Source organism: Rosa rugosa, chromosome 6, assembly GCF_958449725.1.
Source record: "Rosa rugosa chromosome 6, drRosRugo1.1, whole genome shotgun sequence".
Classification (NCBI taxonomy): Eukaryota; Viridiplantae; Streptophyta; class Magnoliopsida; order Rosales; family Rosaceae; genus Rosa; species Rosa rugosa.
Window position 1 is genome coordinate 12,805,427 of NC_084825.1, and position 14,814 is coordinate 12,820,240.

The window sequence follows — 14,814 nt, forward strand, 5'->3', positions numbered from 1 at the left end:
ACGAGACTAAGTGTGGATCATGAGAGGGAGAGAGAGAGAGAGGGACACAAGCATGTATAGTGGTTCACCTTGCCCTTGAGGCAAGGCTACGTCCACTTAGATATTTTACTATGTAGTGAGGCCAAGTAGCCTTTGATAGTGATACAAGTGAGGGGATCATGTATCCATCCTATCTAAGAAGGGGAGGACTTCCCTTTATAGCTAAGGGAAGTCCCACTCTATTTACATATCCTCGATGTGGGACAATAATACATATATTGCTTCTCTTGAAGCCTCTTGGAGAGCATGGGAGGGTGGCCTCCTAGCAAGGTACCGGCCGACCTCCACCATAGCGAGGTAGCTCGGGTGTCGGACTACCGGATGCATGTTGTAGGCGGGACTAGCCATGCCGCGGGGCCCACCTATGAGGTCGTTGATTATGCTTGGCGGTATGTAATATAAGTGATATCAACAAGTCCCCCAAGTCCCCGAGTAAGAGGCGCTTCTTGGTTGGGGAGTTTAAATGTGATGCCGCCAAGTATGAGTGATGACCTCGTTGAACGCTATACCCATACTAGTCCCCCAACTCCGTAAGTAAGAAGGGACTCTACGGGTATGTTGGTGCCACGGGGCCCTCATCACGCTAGTACCTGCAAATAAGATAAGAGTGTACAAAAATACATATTGATTGCGCTAGGGCAATCTAAGTGACATTTGAGTCAAATGCATCGAGGTGCATGAATGTTTATGTGAGATGCATATTACACAATGTGTGTATACACGTATTATGTAATGTTTGACATACGATGTATAAGTCGAAAAATGTATGTGATTGTGACAGCATACAAAGTGCATATGATGCATAGATATGTGATGAACGCGATGACACATAATGATATGTATATGTTGTATGCATATGATACATGTGTTAGGATCGGGAGTGTTATTACTCGCCGAGTCCCCCAAGTCACGTAGTTAGTACAATCGAAGTTTAGGACTTGAGTTATGTTCGACGATACCGGTGAGGTTGAGCAAAGAGTTCCGGCATCGTAGTATATATTGACAATACTAGCGAGACTATGGCGTGACCATGATAGTCCCCCAAGTATAGGTTAGAGGAAGGATCTCTAACTTACTTAACCCGAACGTATAAGCCATAACCTGATTGTTTGGCTCATGTGTAACGGGAACGTAAGAGATGAGCTCGCTCATGTTGAGCGGGTGTGAGTTTTGTCCTATGGTCTTATTAATGGGATGTAAAAGAAATTTAATTGTTGCGATCAACAATAGGTGAAAAATTTCAATATTTCCATTAATAGACCATAACACGAAAGTATGAGCGTGAAGCTCAATGATAGTCCCGGTCGGGTACTATCTCCACTTGTGATAAGTGGTATGAATAAGTCCCCCAAGTATAGAGAATGCTCGGGAGGTGAGATGATTCAAAAGTAAAGGATTGGACCTTGGCTTACCCCGCCTCCGGTACCAAGTGGGGTTTTCTGAGGGCTTGAGCCTATGGTACCCGATAGGGTAGAATGAGGATTTTGGTCTCTGATACCCGGAAGGGTAAATTAGGACTTGAGCTTCTGATACCCGGAAGGGTAGATTGAGGACTTGAGCCTCTGATACCTGGAAAGGTAGAATGAGGACTTGAGCCTCTGATACCCGGAAGGGTAGAATGAGGACTTGAGCCTCTGATACCCGGAAGGGTAGAATGAGGACTTGAGCCTCTGATACCCGGAAGGGTAGAATGAGGACTTGAGCTTCTCGTACCCGATGGGGTAGCCTGAGGGCTTGATGCCTCTCGTACCCGATGGGGTAGTCTGAGGGCTTGATGCCACTTTATATGTATGTGTTCAAAGCGGACCTCCGCTCTGGATAGGATCTGTGTGTGTGTGTATATATATATATTATAGATGCTAAGTATACCCTTTAAATTTCTCATAGTTTTGAAGTAAAAAGTTATTATACACATAGCATACACGATTTTTATGTTTTTTCCCGTACTTTACACATATTATTGAACAAATATAATATAAATTAATAATTTAACAATTAAAATTAATAAATAAAATGAATTAAATTTTTTTTTTATGATTGATGAAATGTCTGAATAATATATACGCACATATTTTTCTCGTATTATACACGTTTCATATTTTACTAACTATGCACATTTCATATTTTACTAACTATGCTGTACCATCCCATTCCCCCCCCCCCCAAAAAAAACACACACACACAGAGGAGGTCTCTAGAAGGTCGTCGGAGACTGTCATTGCCCCCGATAAACTTTTATTGTCCCCTAATAAATTTTTTATTAGAGGCAATAAAAGTTTATTGGGGAAAAAGAGACTAATCTCCCTAAAACTAGGAAAATAAAACTTTGATTGAGAAAGGAGATGAGAAGACTACATCAATTCAATTTTTTTTTATTGGGGAGCAATAAAAATTTATTGGGTTTTATTGGGGGCAAGTAAAAGTGGGGGGGGGGGGGGGGGGGAGAGAGAGAGAGAGTGAGGTCATCCGGAACCTCACCGGACTTCGCTAGTCATTAGAGGTCACCGAAGAGATCACCGGAAGTCCATGGGGAGGTCGTAAGAAATCTCACAAAAGTTGTATGAGGTTTATTGAATCCCAATAAAAGCTGTTATAACCCCCAAATAAAAACTGTATTAGGTTTATTGAGGGTCAATAATCAGTGAAAAATGAATATGTTCTTTATTTTGAAAGTTTTAAGAGGTTTGTTGACCCTCTAATAAAAGTCTATTGATCGCCGATAAAATTTTTATTGCCCTCCAATAAAAGTTTAAAAAATCAGTGATCGCAAAAAATGGAAGATAATGGAGAAGAACATGAAATATATGAGCCTAAGAAGAAGAAGAAGAAGTAACTGAAGAGAAAACAAATCTGGAGAGAGAAAACTGAGGCTCTTGTTTCTACTGAAGAATACGGAACGAGACTAAGTGTGGATCATGAGAGGGAGAGAGAGAGAGAGGGACACAAGCATGTATAGTGGTTCACCTTGCCCTTGAGGCAAGGCTACGTCCACTTAGATATTTTACTATGTAGTGAGGCCAAGTAGCCTTTGATAGTGATACAAGTGAGGGGATCATGTATCCATCCTATCTAAGAAGGGGAGGACTTCCCTTTATAGCTAAGGGAAGTCCCACTCTATTTACATATCCTCGATGTGGGACAATAATACATATATTGCTTCTCTTGAAGCCTCTTGGAGAGCATGGGAGGGTGGCCTCCTAGCAAGGTACCGGCCGACCTCCACCATAGCGAGGTAGCTCGGGTGTCGGACTACCGGATGCATGTTGTAGGCGGGACTAGCCATGCCGCGGGGCCCACCTATGAGGTCGTTGATTATGCTTGGCGGTATGTAATATAAGTGATATCAACAAGTCCCCCAAGTCCCCGAGTAAGAGGCGCTTCTTGGTTGGGGAGTTTAAATGTGATGCCGCCAAGTATGAGTGATGACCTCGTTGAACGCTATACCCATACTAGTCCCCCAACTCCGTAAGTAAGAAGGGACTCTACGGGTATGTTGGTGCCACGGGGCCCTCATCACGCTAGTACCTGCAAATAAGATAAGAGTGTACAAAAATACATATTGATTGCGCTAGGGCAATCTAAGTGACATTTGAGTCAAATGCATCGAGGTGCATGAATGTTTATGTGAGATGCATATTACACAATGTGTGTATACACGTATTATGTAATGTTTGACATACGATGTATAAGTCGAAAAATGTATGTGATTGTGACAGCATACAAAGTGCATATGATGCATAGATATGTGATGAACGCGATGACACATAATGATATGTATATGTTGTATGCATATGATACATGTGTTAGGATCGGGAGTGTTATTACTCGCCGAGTCCCCCAAGTCACGTAGTTAGTACAATCGAAGTTTAGGACTTGAGTTATGTTCGACGATACCGGTGAGGTTGAGCAAAGAGTTCCGGCATCGTAGTATATATTGACAATACTAGCGAGACTATGGCGTGACCATGATAGTCCCCCAAGTATAGGTTAGAGGAAGGATCTCTAACTTACTTAACCCGAACGTATAAGCCATAACCTGATTGTTTGGCTCATGTGTAACGGGAACGTAAGAGATGAGCTCGCTCATGTTGAGCGGGTGTGAGTTTTGTCCTATGGTCTTATTAATGGGATGTAAAAGAAATTTAATTGTTGCGATCAACAATAGGTGAAAAATTTCAATATTTCCATTAATAGACCATAACACGAAAGTATGAGCGTGAAGCTCAATGATAGTCCCGGTAGGGTACTATCTCCACTTGTGATAAGTGGTATGAATAAGTCCCCCAAGTATAGAGAATGCTCGGGAGGTGAGATGATTCAAAAGTAAAGGATTGGACCTTGGCTTACCCCGCCTCCGGTACCAAGTGGGGTTTTCTGAGGGCTTGAGCCTATGGTACCCGATAGGGTAGAATGAGGATTTTGGTCTCTGATACCCGGAAGGGTAAATTAGGACTTGAGCTTCTGATACCCGGAAGGGTAGATTGAGGACTTGAGCCTCTGATACCTGGAAAGGTAGAATGAGGACTTGAGCCTCTGATACCCGGAAGGGTAGAATGAGGACTTGAGCCTCTGATACCCGGAAGGGTAGAATGAGGACTTGAGCCTCTGATACCCGGAAGGGTAGAATGAGGACTTGAGCTTCTCGTACCCGATGGGGTAGCCTGAGGGCTTGATGCCTCTCGTACCCGATGGGGTAGTCTGAGGGCTTGATGCCTCTCGTACCCGATGGGGTAGCCTGAGGGCTTGATGCCTCTCGTACCCGATGGGGTAGCCTGAGGGCTTGTACAGCGTGGCCCGGTGGGGTCACGTGAGGGCTTGAGCCTCCTTAACCCAATGGGGTTGAATGAGGGCCGGTGGGCCTCCTTTACCCGGTGGCGTGGCCCCGGGTAGAATGATGTAACTCTGTTGGGGTAACCGGTGGCCCTGGGCCCCGGTACCCGGTGGGGTGGCCCCTGGTAGAATTATGGCTTTGAGCATTGTAACCCCGTTGGGGTGTCCGGTGGCTTTGGCTTCCGGTACCCTGTGGCGTGGCCCCGGGTAGAATGACGATATTAGCCTCGCATGATAGGAGGAGATTTATACAAGCATTTGACCTTGACTTACCCCTTGAGGGTACCTCGCTCGGGGCGAGGATTTTAAGTGCCGTATTTGACACTAATTTAGTGCCATATGTATATATGTAGCAATTTTAATTGATAGTCAATTAAATAAAGTAATAACACGTAGGCATAAATGAATATGCTATCAAAATTGGACGCATTTAAAGACATGCTTAGACGATAGTGATCGCTATTGAAGCATGTAAAGCATTACATTAGCTCAAAGTGAAAGAGCATAAGTGAGAACTTATCTGGAGCCGTGAAGAAGTGGTATAAATATTGTAAAGTATGGGAATTGCTCATATGTAGGACTCCATGTCAGCTAGCGAGTACCAATAGTATATTTGGCCTCGTTTGTACAAGGGGGTGCCCGGTTGGGATGATTGTACCTCACCAAAAATAAATAGGTGATTAGCAGTTTGTTTATATAATTTTAGATTGACTAAATATATGTAGTTGAGATTTCATGTAATCATGTTGAAACATAGCGTAATTATAACTACACGACATTAATAGACAACCAAATGCTTGAAGTTTCACAAGCGGGAGCATGTGAGAGCCTGAATATAGAGCTGCTAGCTGTAGGAATGCAGAAGCAGACAAGCATGCCATTTTGTTCATGTGTGTCACCAATTTTAGAGAATGGCATTGACACAAATGTGATTTAAATTATGACAAGTGTGCCTTAGCAGTAGCTATGCTATTTATAAGTTTATAATAGGCTGAGTGTATGTGTGCAGATTAACAGGGGAGCATAAGTAGCATGCAATAGGCACAAATTAAGTTATTATGTGATAGGCGAATTATGAATTCGTGTGGTGTGAATGATATGCATACTTGGAATGAATATATATATATGAGTAAACCATCTAAGATAGAATATTGTGCATGGTACCCATGTGAAAACAATTAAACACGTGGTGGTGATTTAGTTATTTATGTACAAAGGGAATATAATTAATTAAGTGGCAAGATGATCGAATGTGTGCCTTAGCTAGCAGTCATACTTGACCATGCATGGTGATACGTGGTACCGGTAGTATGCTAGCATGTGTATAGGTGAGATAGTTGGCATGTATGAAGTACTGTAGTGATAGAGTTGATCATGCTTGACATGTGTTGTAGAAATGATAATTATGCATGAACTGTGCCCGGAAGTTTGGTCAACGGGATCAGCTGGACCCAAAGTCATAGGGGCCAGGTATTCAAAGCATGCATGTATTTGAAGTATCAAGAGTCATATAATTAAGCATGTAAGATCAGATGAAAGTACTCATCTGTAGGAAGCAGTCCGAGTCGCGTAACTGAGTTGTTGGGTGTGGAGAAAATTTGCAGGGACTGGACATGACCAGCGGGTACCGGATAGGATCAGCGGGTACCGGAGGCCTCTCTAAATCCCGGTGAGGATCAATGCTTGGTGCTGCCGGATTGGGTCGTTGTAGACGAAGGACGTCACAGAGTTGCATCGCTCGAATGCTCGGTGGAGATAGCTCATGGTTGAGAAGAAATAAAGTCAAAGCTCTCAGTCGAGTTTGTCATGTACTCATGTGCATGAAGAGGACATGAGCTGGTTGATGAAGCCGGCGGGTGTCGGTGAGCCATAATGAGTTTGAACCCGTAGTGATTAATGAACTTGGGTCGGTCGGAGGCTAACGAGGTCGGACCCGATAGCAGGAGTTGGGAACAACTAGAGCAGGTTTGCAGGTGAACCCGGGATCCGAAGCAGCTAGCGCCGGTGGCTCGAAAGGTACTTCGGTGCCTGGAGAGAGCTTGAGCTAAGTACCACCGGTTGCCGGAAGCCATTTTTTTTTTTTTTAAACCCCGAACGAACATCTGATATACTCCCGGAGAGTAAGAGTGGGAGAGGGTCAGGGGGTACCGGAGAATGCTAAATCGTTGGGTTCCCACCGAGATCTTTTTTTTTTTTTTTTAAATGGTTTGCTGAATTGCTGCGGTATCTCGCTAGAGCTATTTGAAGTTACCGGTGGGTCACTGAGAGATGCTTCCAAGTTTGGTACCAGTGCCGAGACCAACACCTGAGAGGTGGGTCGCCGGTAGATCGTCGCTGCTCGGAAGAGGCACCGGGAGGTTGGGGTGTTGGAAGCATTCAAGTTGGGTGCACGGGTGTACTAAGGAAATTGATCCTCGTTGATATTCAAGCAAGGGGTTGTCTCCGGGACCGGTGTGCCCAAAGGGAGATGCACAAGGGAAGAGGGCTCTGGAAGAGCAACGAGTTGAGTCACCGAGAACAAGGTGCAGGTCTCGCCGAGCGGTGTTCTAGTCCACCGGGACCCGAGTTGGTTAATGAAGTGTGGGTATCATGTGCCCGGAGTGGTGAAGCCTTCGGGTCTCGTAAATGAGAACGAGTAACCAGATTGAGGCTTGGGCTTGACTCCTTGATGTCAACTGGACCTTGACTCCTTGATCATGAGTGGTACCGAAGACTTGGCCCGATGATAGTCACCGGGAAGAATATGGTCCCGGGAGGATTTGAGTTTGTGGGTGCCAAAATAAGATTTGGCCAATGAGTTGAGGGTGCGGGGTGTGCACGTACCCGCTGGTTTGTGAAAGTACCGAAGGCTTAGGGGTGGAGGTACCCGCATGTACTCATGTACCCGGACTGACTCATGGTACCCAGATGGATCATGGTACCCGGATGGCTCCTCGGAGGCTCTTGGGTGAGGAAGGTGAGGGGTGTCCTTCGTGTACCCGCTGACTCGTGGTACCCGTACATGACCCTTGCTCAAGGTCGGAGGCTCATACCCAAATTTAGGTACCCTCCTTCTAGCGCCAATGTTTCTACTGAAGAATACGGAACGAGACTAAGTGTGGATCATGAGAGGGAGAGAGAGAGAGAGGGACACAAGCATGTATAGTGGTTCACCTTGCCCTTGAGGCAAGGCTACGTCCACTTAGATATTTTACTATGTAGTGAGGCCAAGTAGCCTTTGATAGTGATACAAGTGAGGGGATCATGTATCCATCCTATCTAAGAAGGGGAGGACTTCCCTTTATAGCTAAGGGAAGTCCCACTCTATTTACATATCCTCGATGTGGGACAATAATACATATATTGCTTCTCTTGAAGCCTCTTGGAGAGCATGGGAGGGTGGCCTCCTAGCAAGGTACCGGCCGACCTCCACCATAGCGAGGTAGCTCGGGTGTCGGACTACCGGATGCATGTTGTAGGCGGGACTAGCCATGCCGCGGGGCCCACCTATGAGGTCGTTGATTATGCTTGGCGGTATGTAATATAAGTGATATCAACAAGTCCCCCAAGTCCCCGAGTAAGAGGCGCTTCTTGGTTGGGGAGTTTAAATGTGATGCCGCCAAGTATGAGTGATGACCTCGTTGAACGCTATACCCATACTAGTCCCCCAACTCCGTAAGTAAGAAGGGACTCTACGGGTATGTTGGTGCCACGGGGCCCTCATCACGCTAGTACCTGCAAATAAGATAAGAGTGTACAAAAATACATATTGATTGCGCTAGGGCAATCTAAGTGACATTTGAGTCAAATGCATCGAGGTGCATGAATGTTTATGTGAGATGCATATTACACAATGTGTGTATACACGTATTATGTAATGTTTGACATACGATGTATAAGTCGAAAAATGTATGTGATTGTGACAGCATACAAAGTGCATATGATGCATAGATATGTGATGAACGCGATGACACATAATGATATGTATATGTTGTATGCATATGATACATGTGTTAGGATCGGGAGTGTTATTACTCGCCGAGTCCCCCAAGTCACGTAGTTAGTACAATCGAAGTTTAGGACTTGAGTTATGTTCGACGATACCGGTGAGGTTGAGCAAAGAGTTCCGGCATCGTAGTATATATTGACAATACTAGCGAGACTATGGCGTGACCATGATAGTCCCCCAAGTATAGGTTAGAGGAAGGATCTCTAACTTACTTAACCCGAACGTATAAGCCATAACCTGATTGTTTGGCTCATGTGTAACGGGAACGTAAGAGATGAGCTCGCTCATGTTGAGCGGGTGTGAGTTTTGTCCTATGGTCTTATTAATGGGATGTAAAAGAAATTTAATTGTTGCGATCAACAATAGGTGAAAAATTTCAATATTTCCATTAATAGACCATAACACTAAAGTATGAGCGTGAAGCTCAATGATAGTCCCGGTCGGGTACTATCTCCACTTGTGATAAGTGGTATGAATAAGTCCCCCAAGTATAGAGAATGCTCGGGAGGTGAGATGATTCAAAAGTAAAGGATTGGACCTTGGCTTACCCCGCCTCCGGTACCAAGTGGGGTTTTCTGAGGGCTTGAGCCTATGGTACCCGATAGGGTAGAATGAGGATTTTGGTCTCTGATACCCGGAAGGGTAAATTAGGACTTGAGCTTCTGATACCCGGAAGGGTAGATTGAGGACTTGAGCCTCTGATACCTGGAAAGGTAGAATGAGGACTTGAGCCTCTGATACCCGGAAGGGTAGAATGAGGACTTGAGCCTCTGATACCCGGAAGGGTAGAATGAGGACTTGAGCCTCTGATACCCGGAAGGGTAGAATGAGGACTTGAGCTTCTCGTACCCGATGGGGTAGCCTGAGGGCTTGATGCCTCTCGTACCCGATGGGGTAGTCTGAGGGCTTGATGCCTCTCGTACCCGATGGGGTAGCCTGAGGGCTTGATGCCTCTCGTACCCGATGGGGTAGCCTGAGGGCTTGTACAGCGTGGCCCGGTGGGGTCACGTGAGGGCTTGAGCCTCCTTAACCCAATGGGGTTGAATGAGGGCCGGTGGGCCTCCTTTACCCGGTGGCGTGGCCCCGGGTAGAATGATGTAACTCTGTTGGGGTAACCGGTGGCCCTGGGCCCCGGTACCCGGTGGGGTGGCCCCTGGTAGAATTATGGCTTTGAGCATTGTAACCCCGTTGGGGTGTCCGGTGGCTTTGGCTTCCGGTACCCTGTGGCGTGGCCCCGGGTAGAATGACGATATTAGCCTCGCATGATAGGAGGAGATTTATACAAGCATTTGACCTTGACTTACCCCTTGAGGGTACCTCGCTCGGGGCGAGGATTTTAAGTGCCGTATTTGACACTAATTTAGTGCCATATGTATATATGTAGCAATTTTAATTGATAGTCAATTAAATAAAGTAATAACACGTAGGCATAAATGAATATGCTATCAAAATTGGACGCATTTAAAGACATGCTTAGACGATAGTGATCGCTATTGAAGCATGTAAAGCATTACATTAGCTCAAAGTGAAAGAGCATAAGTGAGAACTTATCTGGAGCCGTGAAGAAGTGGTATAAATATTGTAAAGTATGGGAATTGCTCATATGTAGGACTCCATGTCAGCTAGCGAGTACCAATAGTATATTTGGCCTCGTTTGTACAAGGGGGTGCCCGGTTGGGATGATTGTACCTCACCAAAAATAAATAGGTGATTAGCAGTTTGTTTATATAATTTTAGATTGACTAAATATATGTAGTTGAGATTTCATGTAATCATGTTGAAACATAGCGTAATTATAACTACACGACATTAATAGACAACCAAATGCTTGAAGTTTCACAAGCGGGAGCATGTGAGAGCCTGAATATAGAGCTGCTAGCTGTAGGAATGCAGAAGCAGACAAGCATGCCATTTTGTTCATGTGTGTCACCAATTTTAGAGAATGGCATTGACACAAATGTGATTTAAATTATGACAAGTGTGCCTTAGCAGTAGCTATGCTATTTATAAGTTTATAATAGGCTGAGTGTATGTGTGCAGATTAACAGGGGAGCATAAGTAGCATGCAATAGGCACAAATTAAGTTATTATGTGATAGGCGAATTATGAATTCGTGTGGTGTGAATGATATGCATACTTGGAATGAATATATATATATGAGTAAACCATCTAAGATAGAATATTGTGCATGGTACCCATGTGAAAACAATTAAACACGTGGTGGTGATTTAGTTATTTATGTACAAAGGGAATATAATTAATTAAGTGGCAAGATGATCGAATGTGTGCCTTAGCTAGCAGTCATACTTGACCATGCATGGTGATACGTGGTACCGGTAGTATGCTAGCATGTGTATAGGTGAGATAGTTGGCATGTATGAAGTACTGTAGTGATAGAGTTGATCATGCTTGACATGTGTTGTAGAAATGATAATTATGCATGAACTGTGCCCGGAAGTTTGGTCAACGGGATCAGCTGGACCCAAAGTCATAGGGGCCAGGTATTCAAAGCATGCATGTATTTGAAGTATCAAGAGTCATATAATTAAGCATGTAAGATCAGATGAAAGTACTCATCTGTAGGAAGCAGTCCGAGTCGCGTAACTGAGTTGTTGGGTGTGGAGAAAATTTGCAGGGACTGGACATGACCAGCGGGTACCGGATAGGATCAGCGGGTACCGGAGGCCTCTCTAAATCCCGGTGAGGATCAATGCTTGGTGCTGCCGGATTGGGTCGTTGTAGACGAAGGACGTCACAGAGTTGCATCGCTCGAATGCTCGGTGGAGATAGCTCATGGTTGAGAAGAAATAAAGTCAAAGCTCTCAGTCGAGTTTGTCATGTACTCATGTGCATGAAGAGGACATGAGCTGGTTGATGAAGCCGGCGGGTGTCGGTGAGCCATAATGAGTTTGAACCCGTAGTGATTAATGAACTTGGGTCGGTCGGAGGCTAATGAGGTCGGACCCGATAGCAGGAGTTGGGAACAACTAGAGCAGGTTTGCAGGTGAACCCGGGATCCGAAGCAGCTAGCGCCGGTGGCTCGAAAGGTACTTCGGTGCCTGGAGAGAGCTTGAGCTAAGTACCACCGGTTGCCGGAAGCCATTTTTTTTTTTTTTAAACCCCGAACGAACATCTGATATACTCCCGGAGAGTAAGAGTGGGAGAGGGTCAGGGGGTACCGGAGAATGCTAAATCGTTGGGTTCCCACCGAGATCTTTTTTTTTTTTTTTTAAATGGTTTGCTGAATTGCTGCGGTATCTCGCTAGAGCTATTTGAAGTTACCGGTGGGTCACTGAGAGATGCTTCCAAGTTTGGTACCAGTGCCGAGACCAACACCTGAGAGGTGGGTCGCCGGTAGATCGTCGCTGCTCGGAAGAGGCACCGGGAGGTTGGGGTGTTGGAAGCATTCAAGTTGGGTGCACGGGTGTACTAAGGAAATTGATCCTCGTTGATATTCAAGCAAGGGGTTGTCTCCGGGACCGGTGTGCCCAAAGGGAGATGCACAAGGGAAGAGGGCTCTGGAAGAGCAACGAGTTGAGTCACCGAGAACAAGGTGCAGGTCTCGCCGAGCGGTGTTCTAGTCCACCGGGACCCGAGTTGGTTAATGAAGTGTGGGTATCATGTGCCCGGAGTGGTGAAGCCTTCGGGTCTCGTAAATGAGAACGAGTAACCAGATTGAGGCTTGGGCTTGACTCCTTGATGTCAACTGGACCTTGACTCCTTGATCATGAGTGGTACCGAAGACTTGGCCCGATGATAGTCACCGGGAAGAATATGGTCCCGGGAGGATTTGAGTTTGTGGGTGCCAAAATAAGATTTGGCCAATGAGTTGAGGGTGCGGGGTGTGCACGTACCCGCTGGTTTGTGAAAGTACCGAAGGCTTAGGGGTGGAGGTACCCGCATGTACTCATGTACCCGGACTGACTCATGGTACCCAGATGGATCATGGTACCCGGATGGCTCCTCGGAGGCTCTTGGGTGAGGAAGGTGAGGGGTGTCCTTCGTGTACCCGCTGACTCGTGGTACCCGTACATGACCCTTGCTCAAGGTCGGAGGCTCATACCCAAATTTAGGTACCCTCCTTCTAGCGCCAATGTTTCTACTGAAGAATACGGAACGAGACTAAGTGTGGATCATGAGAGGGAGAGAGAGAGAGAGGGACACAAGCATGTATAGTGGTTCACCTTGCCCTTGAGGCAAGGCTACGTCCACTTAGATATTTTACTATGTAGTGAGGCCAAGTAGCCTTTGATAGTGATACAAGTGAGGGGATCATGTATCCATCCTATCTAAGAAGGGGAGGACTTCCCTTTATAGCTAAGGGAAGTCCCACTCTATTTACATATCCTCGATGTGGGACAATAATACATATATTGCTTCTCTTGAAGCCTCTTGGAGAGCATGGGAGGGTGGCCTCCTAGCAAGGTACCGGCCGACCTCCACCATAGCGAGGTAGCTCGGGTGTCGGACTACCGGATGCATGTTGTAGGCGGGACTAGCCATGCCGCGGGGCCCACCTATGAGGTCGTTGATTATGCTTGGCGGTATGTAATATAAGTGATATCAACAGCTCTCTCTCTAAAATCTAGAGAGAGAAAACAGATCTGAAAACACCATTCCCCCTCCCCCTTCTCTCTTGCCCAGATCTTGATCCCTCCGGATCTAGATCGACGGCTTGAGAGTTGGGGGTGGTTTCTCTTTGGTCTCTCTTTTTCTTATTTCCCTTGCTTCTCTCACACCCTTTGTGGTGATTTACACCCATTTTGTGGTGATTTTGCTGACATATGTTCAGTTCAAGAGGACCTGGTTCCTGCTTTCTCTGCCGACCATCTCAAACATTTTCAGATCCATGAACCTCCATGATTCCCCCATCTAGTACTTCACATCAGCTCCCCTCCTTCTACCAAAGACCTGCTCCATGAAGGTTGTCGTGACTACCTCTTGAAAGTGAGAAACACTTGCCTAGAGGAGTATGGGTGCTCACGCATGGGTGTTTCACCCCCCATTCACCATTGGATTTTTTCTTTGCAATTGGCTTCTGTCCCATTTCGGTGGTTTCGTTCCCTCTCTGGTTTGAGTCTCTCCGGTGGAGTAGAGATAGTTAATGTTTGGTGTTGGTTCTATTCTCTCATCCCCTTAAACTTTGGTTTTGTATGGATCTGTCTTTTGGGATTTTATTGGCAGCGGCTTATCGGTTCTCATCCCTTCGATTTGGCACTTCTTGTGTCCTCTTGGCTCCTGGCGGCTTGGGCGGCGGCGGTGCCTGTGCAGGATAGCTTGGGCGGCGGCGACGGCTGTGTTATTATTGTAGGAGATGATGTTTTATTAAATTTTTAGGATTACACTCTTTTGCCCTATCATGTGGATTATGGTTGAGTGCAATTTTCCTTATTGACTTTATTTGTAATTGGGCCTTGCTTTGGGCTCCTCCCATTAGGTTTACTCCCTTTGGTATTATTAATGAAGTTTTCATTAATTCAAAAAAAAAAAAAAAAAAAAAAAAAGAAGAAGAAGAAGAAGAAAATCGGTGTATGAACTTGGAAATCATATATCCGACCATAACTCCCTTAAGTGGAACACGCTGAAGTAAAGATTAACTAATCTGTGAAGGTAATTCAATATCCTCCGAGTCTATGAATGTTCAGACACAATAGGCAAGTGAAAACTCTCAAGTCAGATGCCAAACAAGGAGGAATACATCCTATTTATATTAGCTACCATAATTTTGCCAGAGGGAAGTAGAAGATTCACCATAGACCTGAACCCAAATCCCAAGCTGCTCAAGCAGCCCTCACCTCTTATTAATCAACCAACTCTTAACATAACTGAAAGACACACCCCATTGTAGTTAATGCAACTATCAAAGACTACACACCCCATTGTAGTGTCTAACATTGCAATTTCTATAAGCATTTCCCACCATTTTCAACCACCATGTCGTAAGAACCAAACACATA

General features: G+C 45.4%; 1 protein-coding gene across 1 annotated transcript in view; it reads left to right on the forward strand.

Annotated features, from left to right (window-relative positions):
- The window catches only part of LOC133716241 (rust resistance kinase Lr10-like), a 14,950-nt gene extending 756 nt beyond the window's left edge, over nucleotides 1-14,194 (forward strand). The window contains exon 2 of the mRNA XM_062142959.1: nucleotides 14,042-14,194. Coding sequence (XP_061998943.1) covers nucleotides 14,042-14,194 — 153 coding nt within the window. The remainder of the gene's footprint in view (nucleotides 1-14,041) is intronic.
- The last annotated feature ends 620 nt before the right edge of the window (nucleotides 14,195-14,814 follow it).